The 17665-nt window shown below is 41.4% G+C and overlaps 1 protein-coding gene across 2 annotated transcripts; it reads left to right on the forward strand.

Annotated features, from left to right (window-relative positions):
- The first annotated feature begins 730 nt into the window (after positions 1-730).
- Positions 731-17413, forward strand: HACD4 (3-hydroxyacyl-CoA dehydratase 4). Of its 2 annotated transcripts, none has more exons than XM_069879911.1 (7): positions 731-822; positions 4421-4524; positions 5382-5509; positions 12718-12830; positions 14688-14794; positions 15877-16008; positions 16719-17413. In XM_069879911.1, the coding sequence occupies exons 2-7, from the start codon at positions 4428-4430 to the stop codon at positions 16799-16801; spliced, it is 660 nt and encodes a 219-aa protein (XP_069736012.1). In that variant the 5' UTR covers positions 731-822; positions 4421-4427; the 3' UTR covers positions 16802-17413. The 2 variants fall into 2 exon arrangements, with proteins under 2 accessions (XP_069736012.1, XP_069736011.1); XM_069879910.1 differs by lacking the exon at positions 731-822 and adding an exon at positions 2348-2531.
- Positions 17414-17665: the final 252 nt, after the last annotated feature.

Genomic DNA, 17665 nt, shown 5'->3' on the forward strand with positions numbered 1-17665 from the left:
TCATTATGTTTTTGGTAACTTATTCAGTAATAACATAAAATTTCAGATCTCATTGGAGGATGGATGTGGATTCAACATGAATGCCAGTGGGAAAGCTTATTTATTTGCAGGAAGGAGTTTACAAACCCATTATGGCATTCTTCTTCATCTGATTTATGCTGAGATATCCCAGATATTTAAGGGCAGAAGTAGGCTAGGATGCACACATATATTTCCCCTGCCAGCAGTGCCCATATTTCAGAGGGGCATGAATAAGTAGACCTTTCTTGACAAGAAGTGGAAAATTCTTTTCTCTAGTTGAAGAAATTTAAAGTGCCCCTTTTATGCTATGCTCCCAGCCTTCCTTATCATTTGATAGTGTTGTTAGCATGGTTGTAGTGCTGATGATTTAAACAGAGATGAAAAACAGATTTTTAATTTTGTGTTTCTTCTCTCCAGTAATCCTTCAAAATATTCTTCTGGGTTAAGAGACAAAGTTAGTGGGATTTACAGACTAGCATACCAGTACAACAGCAAGAAACCAGTTTAAGTTAGGTTAGGTTCCTTTTGGTTTGGTTAGGCTCCTTTTGGTTTGGTTAGGCTGTGCTAGGCTAGGCTAGACTGGGTAGGGAGCAGGACAAGTGGAGTGGAGACATTTGGGGCTAGAAACTTCTAACTCGGGAAGTGCAGTGTTGTTCCTGCTTAGCGCTACATACAGTGACGTCGTGGGGTGGGGGAAGAGGAAAGAGGAGGGGTGATTGCCTAACAAACAGCTGTTGCAGCTGCAGAGAGAATAAAGGAGAAAGATCAGAAGCAGCAGCAGCAGTCCGATGACTGCAACAGGTAATATCTCTTGAGCACACGTGACCTACCCTGCTTGAATGCGAAAAGGAAGGGGGAAAAAAGTGGGGTGGGATGTGTCTGTGGGAGAAAATACATCTTTTATACTGGTTCTCAGCGCCTTTCTTCTTCCTGAGCTATAGTGCTTGCAGCTTGTCATGGGTGGGAGGGGGAAGGAGTGAAGTCCAAACCAATATGACTTAAAAGGAAGACATGTTGGCTTGAGGGGATTTCCTAGCAGACCTTTCCAGCAGCCAAAAAAAAAAAAAAAAAAAAAAAAGAAAGAAAAAAAAGGGAACATAGCTCTCTGGTTTCAGCGTGACAGTTTCTTCCTCATGTGCTGCCAGCCAGTATGGGTGCACGGGAAGGCAGCAGAGTGCAATAGCTCTGAAGGAAGGGAAGTCCAGGCAGCCCTGAGCGGGACATGCTGGGGGGGAGACCTGAGTGTGGCCTTCAGCTTGGCACCTTGCACGGGACATCTAGCCAGGGAAAGGGCTGCCCTGAGCTGGGTGCTGCTGCTGTAGTGTCACCTTAGCTCAAGCGGAACAAAGTCCTGACCACTCACTGAGTGCACACACCTCAGTACTTCACCTGGATGACAGCTACCACAGAAACTCACTGAAGACCTTCATTTTCAAAATAATAAAATGCAACAATTATATGATTTTTCTGCATGTGGAGATATGTCAGACTTTGCAAGCTAAAGCTGCATAACTGGTAAAATCTCTGCTAGTGAATGAAAGGGAAAAGAGGATGTTTAGGATCACATTGCTGTATGCACTAGTTCTGGATGGTATTACATTTCATTTAGTTTCCTAGATTTTGAGCCCAGAGAGAAAGTAGATGAAGTTTTCCACCGAGCAAGGTTGGTTGTAAATCTGATAAATGCATCTCTAATGTTTCAATGTATTTGGTGTAAAACCAGCCACAGCAATTACTGTTGAACTGGCAACGGAAACAGACAACAAGCCCAGCCTTCTGGGTCTGTCTACTGCAAGACCCATGTCAGCAATGCAGGTGGAATACTGAAAAGCACAGCGCTGCCCCAACACCTTCAAATGAAAACAATTTGAAAGTGCTAAAGCACATCCCAGAACAAGAAATAAATGCAGCATCAAGTCCATTTTACAAACCAGGCACCAAGGAGGCTAAGTGAGGTTTGTAAGGCCACCCAGTCTGGGCCAGCTCCAGGAACTGAACAGTTACTTGGTGGATTGCCAGTCCATGTTTTGTCTGCAAGGGTGCTACAGAAGCAGGCTGTGTGAGGTGAATGGGGAATGACGCCTGCTGTTAACCAAGGGGACCAAGAGTTCTAATTAAAGGGTGTCCCTTCTGCCAGTGACCTTTCAAATAGAAGAAGATGGTTGAATTTTGTCTTGTGACACAGAACTTTCAGGACACTGAAATAGGTTATCCTCAGTCTGCTTCTGGTTCTCTAGGTATAGAGGTGGCCTTTGGATGAGAAAGCCCTTAGGGGACAGTTACATTTCCATTTAATTTGATTACACTGAAATGACTTTTTATTCTCTACAGATTACTTCACTTCTGTCAAAGACTTCTGTTTGGTACTAGATATACCTTTTGTGTGGGGATTAGCACAGTAGGATGAAACCTCATTTTGAGATCAAAGCAGTTCCTTCACACAGTGAAGAGCATCACCAAGTGAGGGAGTGGTGCTGCTCACAGCCTTGGGGCCAAGATTGGTCCTCCAGGTAACACCGGCACACTGCCCATCAGCACATCACTTCACTGGTAACACGGGGCCGTCCATAAATGCCAACAGTGTGCATACATTTCAGTAGTCACCAGTAGATAGTAAAGATGATGATTCTAACATGCAACAGCCCCCATGTTGCCAGAACACTAGTGTGAGGCTGTATTTACAAATGTCCTCTTGGTTACACCCTGTTTAACCAAGATTAAGCAGCCTAAGAACTGTAAAAACAACAATTTTCCAGCCAGCCAATGGCAGAAGAGTTCAGAAAACAAGTCCAAATCCTTGAAAGACAAGTTCTAAGGATGAGAGGCAGATGTAGCAAACTAAACTTCAGAAGAAGAGAGAAACCATATGCTCTGCTTGCGTTCCACACAAAGCCCACGTGGCGATATCAGACCAAAGAGAATGGTAGATGTGCTGACTGGAAAGCCTCAGGATTTTTATAACTTGTTCTGTAACTTTCATACCTATTACAGTAATTCCTATGCACCCAGCAATAAGGTTGTTCCTTAAATCAGAACAATGTTCTTTATTTTTTGCCTTTTTGCAATGTACAATGTCTCATCTTTTTTCTTACCACAAGAGAGAACAAAATGTCATTCAGTTATAAAGAATATGGGATTTAGGATCAATATTTATAGAGCTCACTGGACTTCAGTTCAAATTAAGTTGTTTCATACTTTTCCCAAAAGGAGTGTTTATGGAACACATTCCTTTGTCTAGGTCTTCATGTGTCTTATTTTCATAGTATCAAGGGGCATTGATGTCTCTTGGGATGTGAATTATGCCAACAAATCTTTCTGTGCTTATAGAAGTGATGATTTGAATAGCAGCAATTTTGTGTAACAGGAAAAGAGGAAGACATTTTCTTTGACCTCCTCAGGATATACTTGAATTAAAAATTTAGAAAATTAGTTTATCTAGATCAATTTACAGAAGTGTATGTTGTTATTTATGGTCCTGGTCTGGGGCCGAGAATGAAGTATATGTGTTTATCCTATTTAGGTATTTCTAAACACAGAAATTCACTGTGTTTGTTAAAGTATAGATCTAGATGGAAATAAAGTTTGATGGCAGAGACATACCACACAAAAACACTGGATCAAGGGGCAACTTAAGGAAATCTTACTCTGTGTTGGGACAGGAAATTAATTAGTCAAATACAGCAGATAAATTCTAGTACAAAATTATGAAATTAATTTCCCAAAAAGGTAGACAGTCCTTTTCATGGCTGAAGAACAGACAAGCGTCTCTCTCTCTCTGCAATACGTAAAAACAAAATACATTCAGGGGAAAGGAAAATTAGGGGTCTCCAGAGCCCATGAAGTTTTGCAAAAAAGTCAGATCATGTATGAAAATGAGTTTGTAATAGCTACAACTTTAAGTTGTCTTGAGTGTGTGCTAGTGGCATGTCTTCTGGGAAGAACAGGGTAAACCTCACCCAACTGCAGAAATCCAGAACCCTTGGCAGGGCTCTGGTGGGTTCAACTCCAGCAGTCCTTTGTGCCTGGTCATACTGTCAAGGCACAGCCAAGCCAAGGGGCTCAGTCTTGAATCCAGCACTCAATGGAGTGTCTTCATTTAGTTGTTTTTTCCTCCGGAGGCAGAAATTTCACTGTATGGCCACATGGCACCCTAATCACTTACGGAAACTCAGAAAACTTTTCTGGGCATAACTGAAGTAAACCAACAAAGGGAGCTTCTGATCCATTTGGAAGAGTACTGTTCTATGACAGACACAGACAGTTTTCACGATCAATTTACACTTCAGCCGTTTTCCTTTCATTTACTAACATGTCCAAAGAGGATGCAATTTCTACAGGTCAAAAAGCTTGAATGTTGAAGTAAGTCATACAGTTTGCTTTATTGTTTTCACCTCCACAGCTTTACCATGAACACCTATCTCTTTATGTATGACTTAATGCAATTCTGTGGACATTCCTGGATATTTACAAATATGATCATCAGGTTCATGTCATTTGGAAAAGGTAGGATTCCTTCTATTTTTTCTTAAACATTTTAAGAGGCAGTGACACAAAGAAACATCAATTAGATATAAAGTTAGGATTCTGAATAGGTGTATGTGCAACACCAGGGGTTGTAATTTCCATTAGAATTAAACATTGTTTCTTACATTGAAAGGTATGAACAAATTGCTGGTACCTGTATCCTGTTTGTATCACATCAGGAATGAAGCTCTTGTTTTGCTGCTAGTACCATACTAGTAACATTTGACTTGGACATAGGCATAAATGTGACTAGGTCCAGTCATTATGGTAAATATTAAACTTATTGAAGCTACTTGAAGGGATATCTTTGTGGTTATTGCACATGACTCTATCTCCAAAAACATTAAAACATGCTTCTCATTCCATTGCCTGAGGTTAAGGTACAAAATTAGAAATCCAGTGACTGGAAATTTAAAATTCTTTACAATGATGGACAGTTGTAGGCACATAAAATACCTAATTTCTGGTCTACTTGTTTTAGGAAGTGCTGTCAGCACAGATACAAGCAGGTTCTCAACAACTCCTCATGTTCAGACATTCCTTATACATTTCCCCATATTTAGAAATATCCTAAAGCTGTATCTCTAAACCAGCACATCCTGCACAGTGTTTACCAGTGCATCAAGTGTAGGGGATCACATTCTTTTCTCAGCTTCCAGCCTCTGTGTCAGAGCCACATGCACACAGTGTACCGCCCCCACCCCACCCTGAAGCTCTACTTCGGCTACCCAAAAGTTTGATACTGTGTGAAGTTTTTTTTTATTGTTATCTCCAGCGATAATAGGACAAGACTTTCAGTCTATAACCACCCTCTGATTTTACTCTTCACTTTGTAGATTCGATAGCTGACACATTTTACTCCATAGGACTTGTAATGCGACTTTGCCAGTTGTTATCTATATTGGAGATCCTACACATCCTCATTGGCATTGATAAAAGCCGTCTCTTTCCCAGGTGTTTGCAGGTAAGTCCATTTCTCAAGACCCTCCCTCCACAACCTACACACTTCAGCTGTCCCTGAAAACAACCCCAGGCTGAACTGCCCTGAACCATCCACCTGCACACTCCCTCAGGGAGCTTGACTTACTAACAGTTTGCTGACTGCAGGAATTAAGCCCTCAGAACTGGACTGGAAAACTGTTCTTCTCACAACTTTTTTTCTTTTTGAACTGAAACTGAATCCTGAGTGCCCCACGTCCAACCCACAACTGTAGGGACCTGGAAGATCTCCAGAACAGACATTTCTGGGGCACTATACATGGCTGAGGATACTACCTCCCCAGCCAACCCGTTTACAGCCAAAAGACAATATTTCAGAGCCTAAGTTTCAGTAGCTAATTCTTCTCCATGCCATTTCCTTATTGACAAGTGCATATTTATTTTGTAGACAAGCATAGGATTTTGTGAGGTAGCAAAGAGATGGCAGTGAAAGAGCCATCGGCACATCAAGCCTCCCGAAACAGGAGGGTTTGATGGTGGTCATGGAGTGTAGAAGGAAAAGAATCGATTAAGAAAGTGATATTAAGGGACTGAAGAACAATTAATACTAGGAGAGGAAAGAAAGGGGAGTTGTCATATTACTGCTATAAGGGTCCCTGCCCTCTCAAAATCAGATATAGGGCAATTGTGCCAACAGCCATAGGTTCTGATGCTGTTAAGGAGTTTACAGGGTGTACGTTCGGTTGTAGGCAGAAAATCAGCCCAAAGATCATGTGCTGTAGCAGAAAATAAGATTATTCTCTGACAGTATTCTTACCACACTCTTGTTTTCTGTTGGGAGTTAATCTCAGGTTTTGGTATTTTTCTTAATGTTTTAGAAAAAGTAAAAATGTTGAATTGAGTTTACCTTTAAACCTTCCTAATCCTTAGTATTTGAATAATGGTGAAACTGGTACTGCTCTCATCAGTGAGAAGGTAGAAGACTAAGAAAAATTAGTTATGTTTTTAGTTTTCTGGATAGTCCATTTTTGTTGAATGACATATAGCATGCATGGGTGAAGACGTTCCTCTTTTTAAATCTCCATCAGAAATTGATTGACTAATACAGATCTCTGTTCTTTCTGCTGCTCACAAAGTATGACAGCAAATGTGTTGAAAAGCAATTAACTGTTTTTCCCTGCCTAAATCTACATGCTTTTACATTAATTTAGGAAAGAAAAACTAGTATTCTATCTAATGTATCCTGTAACAAATCTCATGTCATCTCTTGGAGAAGAGCAGCCTGTTCTTTAAAGCAAAGATTGTCCTGGCAGAGTTTACACATTCCCCGACCCTGACATAGTCTGTTCCTTTCCTACCCAGTGCTACAGAAGCAGGGATTGCACAAGACTGCACAAGCACTGCTGTACGTTGCCTCAAAAGACACTGCAATTGAAATGGATATTCTGAGCAAGAATACTGCGACTTTTCTTGGGCAGTGCAATTACTGCAGTGCTCTCCAAGGCAGTATGGACAACGTGGGTCAGGGAATGATACAACACTGATCCAAACAATTGCCTCACAACAAAGATAGTTTCAGATCCTTCTTTCCCTTAGTGTTTTGTCAACACAAAACCAACTCTCTTGCTTAAATGTTAGCAGTAGTTTCATGCTATCCAAGCAAGATGTACAGGCTCTTTGATGTGCCCTGCTTTTGCTGTGAAAATGCAGGTTAAGCAGTTGTGTGCCAGCCGTGTACTCCCACGTGCCTTGCCTTGCTTTCCTCCCTTCCTCTTAGGAAAAAAAGAGAGATTTTCCACAATGAACTAGGGAAAGGCAGTTAGAGATGCTTACCTTACTGCAGCTTACTGGACTGCACATAGTCCAGGTACTGCAAGAATTCGATAGTAGCTGCCCTGTTCTGCACTCCCACCACCTATTCATACCCTAAGCTTAAAACACATCCCTAGATGCATTTCCCAGGCCATGCACACACATGCATATCTGCAGTGAAACTGTCAAGAATGAGAGAAAAGGTGGCTCTGGGAATGTCAGGGAAGCACAGGGGTAGAGGTAATGCTATTTCGAATAAAATAAATGTGAAAGCACCCCTGTGGCAGTTGGTTGTTTGCTAGGTGTAACAGTAGAGACAAGATTTAAGCAGAGTTTGAATGAAGGATTTCTGCCTAATATCACATATAGCTGGTTTAGTAGAATTTACGAAGAACACTTTGAGATACAGAGTACAGATAATGAAGAAGCAAACTCAGAGGTATTTTATGGAAAAAAAAAACCATACAGGAGGGCCTCATTGAGGCACAATGCCTCAGGCTACCAGGCCCCTGAGAAGGGAGAACAAAGGAGACTTACAAAGTTGACACAAAGTGATGTCTCTCAGGGTACTTGCAGCTTGAGTGATAGAGAGAAGTACATGAGAACACTGTCACATACCAGTTGCAACTGCCAAAACAGAGGATAATGTAATATTGTAGTCTAGCCAGGGAGTAAAGGCTGATGGAACTGGTACTTTAGCAAGGGAAAGAGCAGGAAAGATATTAGAGAAGATTGGTGGTTTTGTGAACAAAAGGCGAGTTCTTCATCCTGTGCACACAGGATTGCATTTACCAGGTCAAAAACAATGTACCACAGCTTTGTCATAAAAACATTACTTTTTAACTTAATCTAAGTATTTAGAAGCAATTTTCTTAATTTTTTTTTTTTAAAGAAAAACAAGTAAGTTTCACTTACTTGCTTCAAATGCCCAGGCTGTCTTGCAGTAATTTATGCCATTCTACAAAATTTGCTGTATCCTACGAGAGACCAGTGCTGGAAGAGGAAGGAAATTCCAGTTTGATTTTAAAACAAAGAGCAAGAAGGAATGAAAAATGAAACCATTGTATTTATGCTTTGTGAAGTGTCAGCATATACTTCCTTTTCATGAACATGAAAACACAGGACTTTAGCTTTACTATTTTTTTTTTTTTTAAAGTAAGAGAATAACAACAGAAAATACTGTATTTTTATTGATGGAAGGACAGATGACCCATAGTGATCCATAGAAGAAATCAGCTGTGGTTGAGCAGCAGCATATTCTATATGTATATATCTATAGATATACACACATAGAGGTATACATATGCATACATGATTGTGTGTATATTTTTATATGTACATTGTTCCATGTATATATGTATACAGATGAGTGTGGATGGGGGAACAATATAAGCATTTACTGGAATCTCCTTTTCTTCAAGCAGCACCCTCCCTTGTCACTTGCTGAAATGGTCTGAAGCCTCTGACTAACCTCTGCATTTATAATACCTTTCATTTGTTTGTGTTACCAAAACGTGCAAGTGTTGTGAAAGAACACAACATCTTGAAGGGGAATAAAGGCAAGCAGGCAGGAAACCTCCCAGTTGACACAGAAAAGAGGTAGGATGCCACTGACTATCATCATGAGGACATCACAATTGCCCTGAGCAGCCAGGCCTGTGTCCTGCACCACAGTTGTGCTCCAGAGCAAGGCCACTGGCAGTTTTCACTTTCAGTCTCTGATGGCTACTTTGAGCATCCCATTGTTTGCAGACTGAGACTGCAGTGTAACAGACCTGCAGGGGATGTTCTTTGTGTCAGGTCCAGTTCTCTTCTCCTGCAGGTGCTTAACCTACTTTACACAGTCTAATTACTGACTTCCACCATCTGCAACTAGTGAGGCTGAGTGCTTCCACTGCTCCCTTTCCTACACATGACTCCTCTCATGGCAGAAATCTGCTGAGAGTCAGCTAGTTGATTCTCACTGCCTCTTGAAAATCCACAGCTTCTTTCAATCCCAGATCATGAGGATGAACTATGGGTGTCTACAGACATTTGATCTTCCTAGCCAGCACTCATCTTTTTGAAACTAAGGATGGTTGGCATCTGTCTACTGCTTATTCCCTTGTATCACTCAAATGGGATCAGCTTCTGATCATTTGACCCATGCTGTTGTCTACTGCTTGTCCACCCAGCCACCTCTTAAAAGCAAGTGACCATTTGGAAAATCTGCAGTTCTCACACCTAAAAATACGTTTACCTTTTCATTACCATGATAATGCTTTGGTCTCTAGGTGAGATAATGCCATGTGGCAAATATCTCTCATACTAACAATATTGCAGATTCTCTCTCCACATCCCAGTCTGATTATAGGATTGCTACCAAAATGCCAATGCCACTAATGCTGCACTCCTTTACTACCCTTCACCAAACTGATTTTAACTCAAGGTTATGTTTTATTTATTCTCTCCAGTACACAATCCTTTTTAATGCTCACATGGTTTTCAACTTTGTTTTGATTTTCTTCTTGTGATGGCTGTCCCACCACATTTGTTCTGCCCCTGTTGCACGTGGTGTAAGATTCTGCATTAATACTTCCAGTTCCCTCATTTTCTTGCCTGGTTCCTCAGCACCAGACTACAAACACAAGACTTACTACCTCTCCCTCTCTGTTCCCTGGCCCATCTATAAAGAAGTCTGCCAAGATCTGAACTTCTTACAAATCAATTCCTCAGTCAGGGACCAATGGGATCAGCAGCATAAGATCACAGCCAGGGCAAAGTTAGAGGCAGCAAAACCATTTTTACCTCTTGTGGTCCCTCCATGCTTTTTCAAAATGAGGAACCAGATCCCCAGGGGATGGACATCTTTCTTTCTGTATGAAAAATTGCTCTCGCGTAATTTTGCTGAATAGTGAAGCGACGGCTGCTGTATCTGACATATCACAGAATCACAGAATAACCAGGTTGGAAGAGACCCACCGGATCACCGAGTCCAACCGTTCCTACCAAACACTAAACCATATCCCTCAGCACCTCGTCCACCCGTGCCTTAAACACCTCCAGGGAAGGTGACTCAACCACCTCCCTGGGCAGCCTGTTCCAGTGCCCAATGACCCTTTCTGTAAAGAATTTTTTCCTAACGTCTAGCCTAAACCTCCCCTGGCGGAGCTTGAGGCCATTCCCTCTTGTCCTGTCCCCTGTCACTTGGGAGAAGAGGCCAGAACCCTCCTCTCTACAACGTCCTTTCAGGTAGTTGTAGAGAGCAATGAGGTCACCCCTCAGCCTCCTCTTCTCCAGGCTAAACAACCCCAGCTCTCTCAGCCGCTCCTCATAAGGCCTGTTCTCCAGCCCTTTCACCAGCTTTGTTGCTCTTCTCTGGACTCGCTCCAGAGCCTCAGCATCCTTCTTGTGGTGAGGGGCCCAGAACTGAACACAGTATTCGAGGAGCGGTCTCACCAGTGCCGAGTACAGAGGGAGGATAACCTCCCTGGACCTGCTGGTCACACCGTTTCTGATACAAGCCAAGATGCCATTGGCCTTCTTGGCCACCTGGGCACACTGCTGGCTCATATTCAGTCGGCTGTCAACCAACACACCCAGGTCCCTCTCCTCCACGCAGCTTTCTAGACAGACTTCTCCTAGTCTGTAGCACTGCACAGGGTTGTTGTGCCCCAAGTGCAGGACCCGGCATTTGGCCTTGTTAAACCTCATGCCATTGGACTCTGCCCAGCGGTCCAGCCTGTTCAGATCCCTTTGCAGAGCCTCCCGACCCTCCAGCAGATCCACACTTCCACCCAGCTTAGTGTCGTCCGCAAACTTGCTAAGGGTGCACTCGATGCCTTCATCCAGATCATTGATGAAGACATTGAACAGGGCTGGACCCAGCACTGAGCCCTGGGGAACCCCACTTGTCACTGGCCTCCAGCTGGATTTCACACCATTTCCCACCACTCTCTGGGCCCGGCCATCCAACCAGTTTTCCACCCAGGAGAGTGTGCGCCTGTCCAGGCCACAGGCTGACAGTTTCCCAAGCAGAATGCTGTGAGAAACTGTGTCAAAGGCTTTGCTGAAGTCCAGGAAGACCACATCCACAGCCTTTCCCTCATCCAGTAGCCGAGTCACTTTGTCATAGAAGGCGATCAGGTTAGTCTGGCAAGACTATATGACATATGTGTTTTGTATAAGACATATGTGGTTTGCAAAAAAAGTCTGTAGGCAAAATGTTCCACGCAGGCACTCGTAAACATGTAGCAAAACTACTGCACGAACTTGCTAATTGACCAAGTTCTTATTTCTTTTAAAGCAGGAATAAGGGGAGAGGGGAAACTAGAGAAGAATGACTGTGCTTATAAAAAACACCTTGTTAATCAGTTTTCATTTCATGACTTCTCACTGACTTGACATCTTAACCCATAAAATCATGAAATCTAAGGTACCTTAAGGAAGAGATGTCAGTGGGTATAAAAAAAGCCAGTGAAACTATACTCATTCATACCAACTGAATAGATGCATGTTTGCTCCTTTAACGCTTTCAAACAGATTGTAAATCAGAGTGAACTGGTATTGTTTTGGGAGAGTTTCAGAAGCAACTGTTGGCAGTACTGAATACTACAGGTTTATTTATTCTACAGGGCAGAGCATGGATATTGGTAGGAAACTTGTCCAAGAAAGCTGCAAAAAGACACAATTTGTTTTGAACTCTTGAGCTTTAATATTGCCAAAATATTTTTTTAAGCTGGAGATACTTCCCGTTTAATCCACTTATATCACTCTTCATTTTTAAAGGCATACCTTGTGGGCCAGATAAAGTTCAACCACTAGAAAAAATGTTCTGACATAAACATTCTGGCGATAATTCACATAAATAACAAGCTTAAACCCACTTCTCCTAGCTAGGAATACGAAGGAAAGAAGGATTAGGAATTTGCTTTTCTTCCTCGTTTCTGCAAATATAATGAGAAAGAGATCCCTTCAGAGACAGATCTCCAAGCTATGGAAAGCAGAGCTGGGATTGTGAGATTAGCACTGTCTGGCATACTACTCACACACGGGCTTTCTGAAATCCACGGCCTCCCATGCAGCTTACAAGCAAGGAAGTGCTCCAGGCACAAGGGTGCAGTGGGACAAGTCCTTGCCCCTGTGACCTCAGCTAGCTGATCCACAGGATTTCTGGCCTACAAACCCAAGTCATCCCTGCTGGCAAGCAAACCGCCACCCTCACCACAGCAAATCTAGATGCTGCAGCCAACATTTTCCAGTTCCCCTAGGTAGAGGCCAATGGGGTCTCGAACAAAAGCAGGGCAAGAAGCAAAATGTTCACTGGAGCATTTCTGTAAAGCAAACTGGATTCACTTGTGGCCTCCTACTTTGCCAAAATGGCACAGAAATGAGAGCCATAGAAGGTGCTACTTGAATTGACAATTCTTTTTTCCTTTTCAGATCACGGAAAGAGTAATTGTTTTATTTGTTGTGATCAACAGCCAGGAAGAAGTCCAAGGGAAATATGTTGTGTGTGTTTTATTTTTCCTTTGGAATTTATTAGATGTGGTGAGGTAAGAAGTTAATGGCAAAACCACAGGGGGAAGCTGAGTGATTCTTGCATGCAGAACCCCATTCCCACTGTATTGCAGGCTCATTGCACTATTTTGAAACTGGTAGAAAACCATGTTATCAATATTAAATAAAAGCTTGGACCTATCAGCTACTTACTGATATTTACAAAAATCCACATAGCTGAGAGGCAGAGTGACTTACAGAAATAAATCACTGCATTACTGTTCGTAGTTCAAAGGCTTTCACCTTTTCAATAAAAATTTAGAAGGAAATCACTGCTACCTCCCAGGGAACAGCAATTCCCAAAACTGATTTACAATGCTATCACTTGGATCCAAGCTTGACAGCACAGTAAGACAGCACAGGCAGAACTTCTTACTAAGATGGAAAGATTATTCTGGGTTAATTGCACTGTGCCTTTCAAAAAGCCAAAATCTCCTGCTGCAGAGTCTGAGATATCTGCTGTGCTAGGGCACATATCACACTGCAGGAACAATATGCATGAGGCACAATGGATAGGAATACAATTCCAGATTTTTATCTCAAAAAATTTTGTATGGTGGAAGGTGTTGTAAAAGTGTAATGGTGAAAAATCCACAATATTGAATTGCATCAATACCTGAAGTCAGCAACATTGCTCAAATGTAACTCAAGCCTCTATGAACCTCAGTTTGTGGAATTACAGCAGGGAAGACATACGGAAAATTCTAAGTCAGCTTCAGAGGACTTGTACTATGTGTTAATAAACTACTACTTGTATTAATTGTTTGGATTATTGCTCCAAACGTTCTGTGCATTTGAAGGGAGACCAAAAGGGTAAACAATATGGGATGTAAAGTCCTGTCAGTGCACAACAGTCCTAAAAATGCATTATTTTCTATCATTGCTAAAGAATACAGTCCAGCATCAGAGCATTAACAGTGACTGTTTAATTGACAAGATAATGTGGTCTATAGCCGCAAATGACCAATTCAAAGAATAATACATAGAACAAATCACACAGATTTAGAAGTCTTACCTTATTTATTTTATAGTATCTGTCCCATATCCTAGCATTGCATAGAAGCAGTCATATCTAAAAAGTATACAGGAATCTGTCCCATCCCTTAGTCAACTAGTCTTGCAAGTTCTTCCACATATTTTCTCGGAGACATAAATATCCTGCGCATTATGGCTAGTGATATACTGAGAGCAAACTCAGCAAGGTTTTCCAAACAGCCCAAGAAGATGTCTAGGAAGGGAGTAGCTGTTTCCTTTTTGTACTGAGTTGAAATTATGACTTAAAAGCAATAATAATAGTAAATTGAGATAATCCTGAGGTTACAGAAGGCAAACTTGAAAGAAGAATAGAACGCTGAAGTATATTGGAGTGCAACTGCTTTTTTTTTATACCTACTACCCCTTCTGAGACCCAGGAGATTAAGTACCTGCAATAACCTTGCTGTTTAGCCTTCTCCAGCAGTGATTGAACTAGGTCAGCGGTCATAAATCAGCACTTATTCAGTCCCAAGCAACAGTCATATTCTGCCTGCCCCTTTCAGTTGTAACACCCCTTATCTGAAACCCATTTTCTGATGGACCAATATGAAATCATGCTCATTTCTGATAGACCCTTTGGCTGGAGGGCTGTATTGCTGTCTGCCTGCTCTAGGTAGCATCACAACCCATCCAAAACAATGAACCAACTACTTTCATACATCAATTGGAGCTGAACAAAACTGCTGCAGTTTTGAAATTTTTTCAAGATAGGTAGCTCCAAGCTCTTCTGCAATTCCCTTGGATTTTTCAGTAATATATCTTTATTTTAAATACATGATCGTTCCCTCTGAGTTCATCCACTGTTCCTCTCACTGCAGATATACTTACAACATGTTAGCAAGGATGGGAATATACTACCTACCATTGACATGGCTCAACTTCTCACTGTGCATCCTGCTCTATCCTCTTTCAGTTCTGGCTAAAGGTAAGGATATAGGAACAGTACCAATGATTTGCTTCTTTAATCTCCTTCAATGAAATTTGATCAGTTCAATTGTAACTTGTGTTTAATATGTTTCTTTCTGTGTTATCGCAGTAATCATGAACATTTATGAACTCTCATATTAACCTGTGTGTCTGTATGTCACGTATCCCTCTTTTCTGTACTTTTTTTCTTAATAGGGGTTCTCTGGGGCTTATGTGTCTGGGTTTTTTTTGTTGTTTTTTTTGGGGGGGGAAGAGAGGGTTGACAGTGTGGGAATATGTTCATTTTTCTGGAAAATACTACCGTAAAAGACAAATGGATTCCCCAATTCCAGACTGATCACATTAGACAAGAAGTCCAAAAGCTCCCCCTCCTCCCCACTTAGGCTTACCTTACTGGCTTAGGCCATACTTAGTGGCTTATCATACTTATCAAGGAAATGTGAGGAAATGTGTTGAGATCATATTGAAAGCCGTGCAACTACAGGAATGACAGAACTTGTTACTGAATACCTGTTAATGCTAGTACTAGGAGCAATTAGCACCTTGGACAGATAAAACTGAGCTGGAGCAGAAAATAATGTGCATATGCATATGAATAACGTGGAGGAGGCTCTGAGGAGACCTTATAGCGACCTTCCAGCACCTGAAGGGCTACAAGAAAGCTGGGGAGGGGCTTTCTATAAAGGCATGGAGTGATAGGACGAGGGGAAATGGCTTTAAATTGGAGAGGGGCAGATTTAGAATAGACATAATGAGGAAATTCTTCACGATGAGGATGGTGAGGCACTGGCATAGGTTGCTCAGGGAAGCTGTGCATGCCCCATCCCTGGAGGTGTTCAGGGCCAGGTTGGATGTGACCCTGGGCAGCCTGATCAAGTGGGATGTGTCCCTGTCCATGGCAGAGGGATTGGAACTGGATGATCTTTAAGGTCCATTCCAACCCAAACGATTCTGTGATTCTGTGAAATTCAGCATGTAATATAGCTATCTGATAGCTTTAAAGATAACTCACTTTTAGGTGAAGCTTTTTGATGGCTTTTAACCACCTTTTGACTAATGATTTACCATGTTATTTTACAGCATTTGCAATTTGTGTATCCCTGCCTTATTTTGAATCCTTTGGCACATACTCCATCAAGTTACCATTTCCATTCGCCATCTCAATCCACTTCCCTTATGTTCTGAAAATGTACCTACTAGTGCTCTTTATAGGTAAGTATCTCATCTTCAAGAAAGCTTGGTCTCATCACAACTGGGACACCCATGGCAACAGAAAATCAATTGACCATAATTCCTTTCAAAAACCCTAACTCTCTCTCCCACATCTCCTGCAGATCACTGCAGGGAAGTTCATCACCAGCTGGTTTGATTTCCAATGTCTTTCAAATGCAAATAATTGAATTTGGAAAAGACACTCTGTGTGAGGTATAAAAATACAAAGAAAAAAAAAATAAAAAATCCTTCAATGACCCTAGGTTTACAGCTACTTACCAAAGTTCAATTATTAAAAAAAACCCCAAAACATTTCTGATTTGATCATACTCTCTTTCTGAGCAAACCCTCCTCACTCACTCCCTGTAGTGGGTATGAGAAGTTATATTTAAATTAAGATTGCCACCGTTTGCTTTCCCTAAAGGGCAAAAAAATTCCCTACTCCAAACCCTGCATGTAAATAGATCTCTTCTACTCAATAAAATACTTTTGAAAAATTTGAACTGGATTTGGCCGCAATACAGCCAAGTCTTCATTCTGTCATTGGCTTTAACACTAGTACGAAGACTCTCATCTTTGTGGTGTTCCTTAGTTCATGGAAGGAACATGTAAGGTCGCCACATAAAGGCTTATACTGTTCCTTCTAAAGGAATTGAAGACACTTTGGACTCTACTGTCTTGTTCTTACAATATTTTTTGTTTTGATTTAGGAATGTGCTGTATCACCCACACCCTCATCTCCGAAAGGAATGCACACCTAGGGAGAGGCAACATCAAAAAGAAAAGAAGCTAAGCTGATAATTTGTTTGGAAATGTACATTATCTGCCTGTGTAGAATTTTCAGAAAAGACAAGCCTCCTCAATGCACCTTAGAAACAGAGCAGCTCAAAATAACTAGCTAGTTTTGAAATTTTTTACTTCAAATGGCAGGAGTTTTAAAAATGAATGTACTTTTTCTACCAGGTATTTGAGAATTCTGAACCACAATCACAGTAACAACCCTCATTTTGGAATTAACTCTTGCCTCATTAGCAACAGATATTCCATAAGGACAATGCAACAATTTGATCTATAACATTATTTTATATAATGGCCATCATGTATGTGTCTCATACATAAATGCTAAATTGACTATAATTGAAATCTTTCAAAGAGCAGAATCTGGAAACTTTGCAGCCTATGAGATTCACATGCTGATTAGATCCAGTCATTCACAAATGATACCTCACATTCTGGCCCAACCTTCACTTCTCTGAACAAGATTCTATAAGATGCAGCTGAACCATAAAGGCAAGTGAGCAGGTACTCATCTACTATATATTCAAGGGGATATTGAAGGGTCAGAAATAAAACCTAAGAATCATGTGTCTCGCAGATATTAAGAATCTCTTTCCTCACAATGATTTTCTTCCATGCTGAACATCAGATACATACGCAAAAGAAGTATGAATATGTTCTTTAAAGAGAAATGAATGACTATTGAAAGCCCTGTGCAAAATTCTAGCCATTTTACACAAGTGTGTTTCTCCTTATACTTCTGTAGGACTATGCAAGTAGAATATAGTCTCTTCAAAGGCCGTGAATGAAGAACACGGACAGCAACCCAGTAGACTGTTCAGGCAAAACAGACAAATAACTGCTTCAGAGGCTGGAAGGG

This window comes from Phaenicophaeus curvirostris, chromosome Z (assembly GCF_032191515.1).
Source record: "Phaenicophaeus curvirostris isolate KB17595 chromosome Z, BPBGC_Pcur_1.0, whole genome shotgun sequence".
Classification (NCBI taxonomy): Eukaryota; Metazoa; Chordata; class Aves; order Cuculiformes; family Cuculidae; genus Phaenicophaeus; species Phaenicophaeus curvirostris.

Coding starts and splice junctions, on each gene's coding strand:
- HACD4 (XM_069879910.1), top strand. CDS start 2,425: ATGAAACCTCATTTTGAGATCAAAGCAGTTCCTTCACACAGTGAAGAG. Junction 2,532..4,420: donor GGCCAAGATTGGTCCTCCAG/GTAACACCGGCA, acceptor TCACCTCCACAG/CTTTACCATGAACACCTATC. Junction 5,510..12,717: donor TCTTTCCCAGGTGTTTGCAG/GTAAGTCCATTT, acceptor TTTCCTTTTCAG/ATCACGGAAAGAGTAATTGT.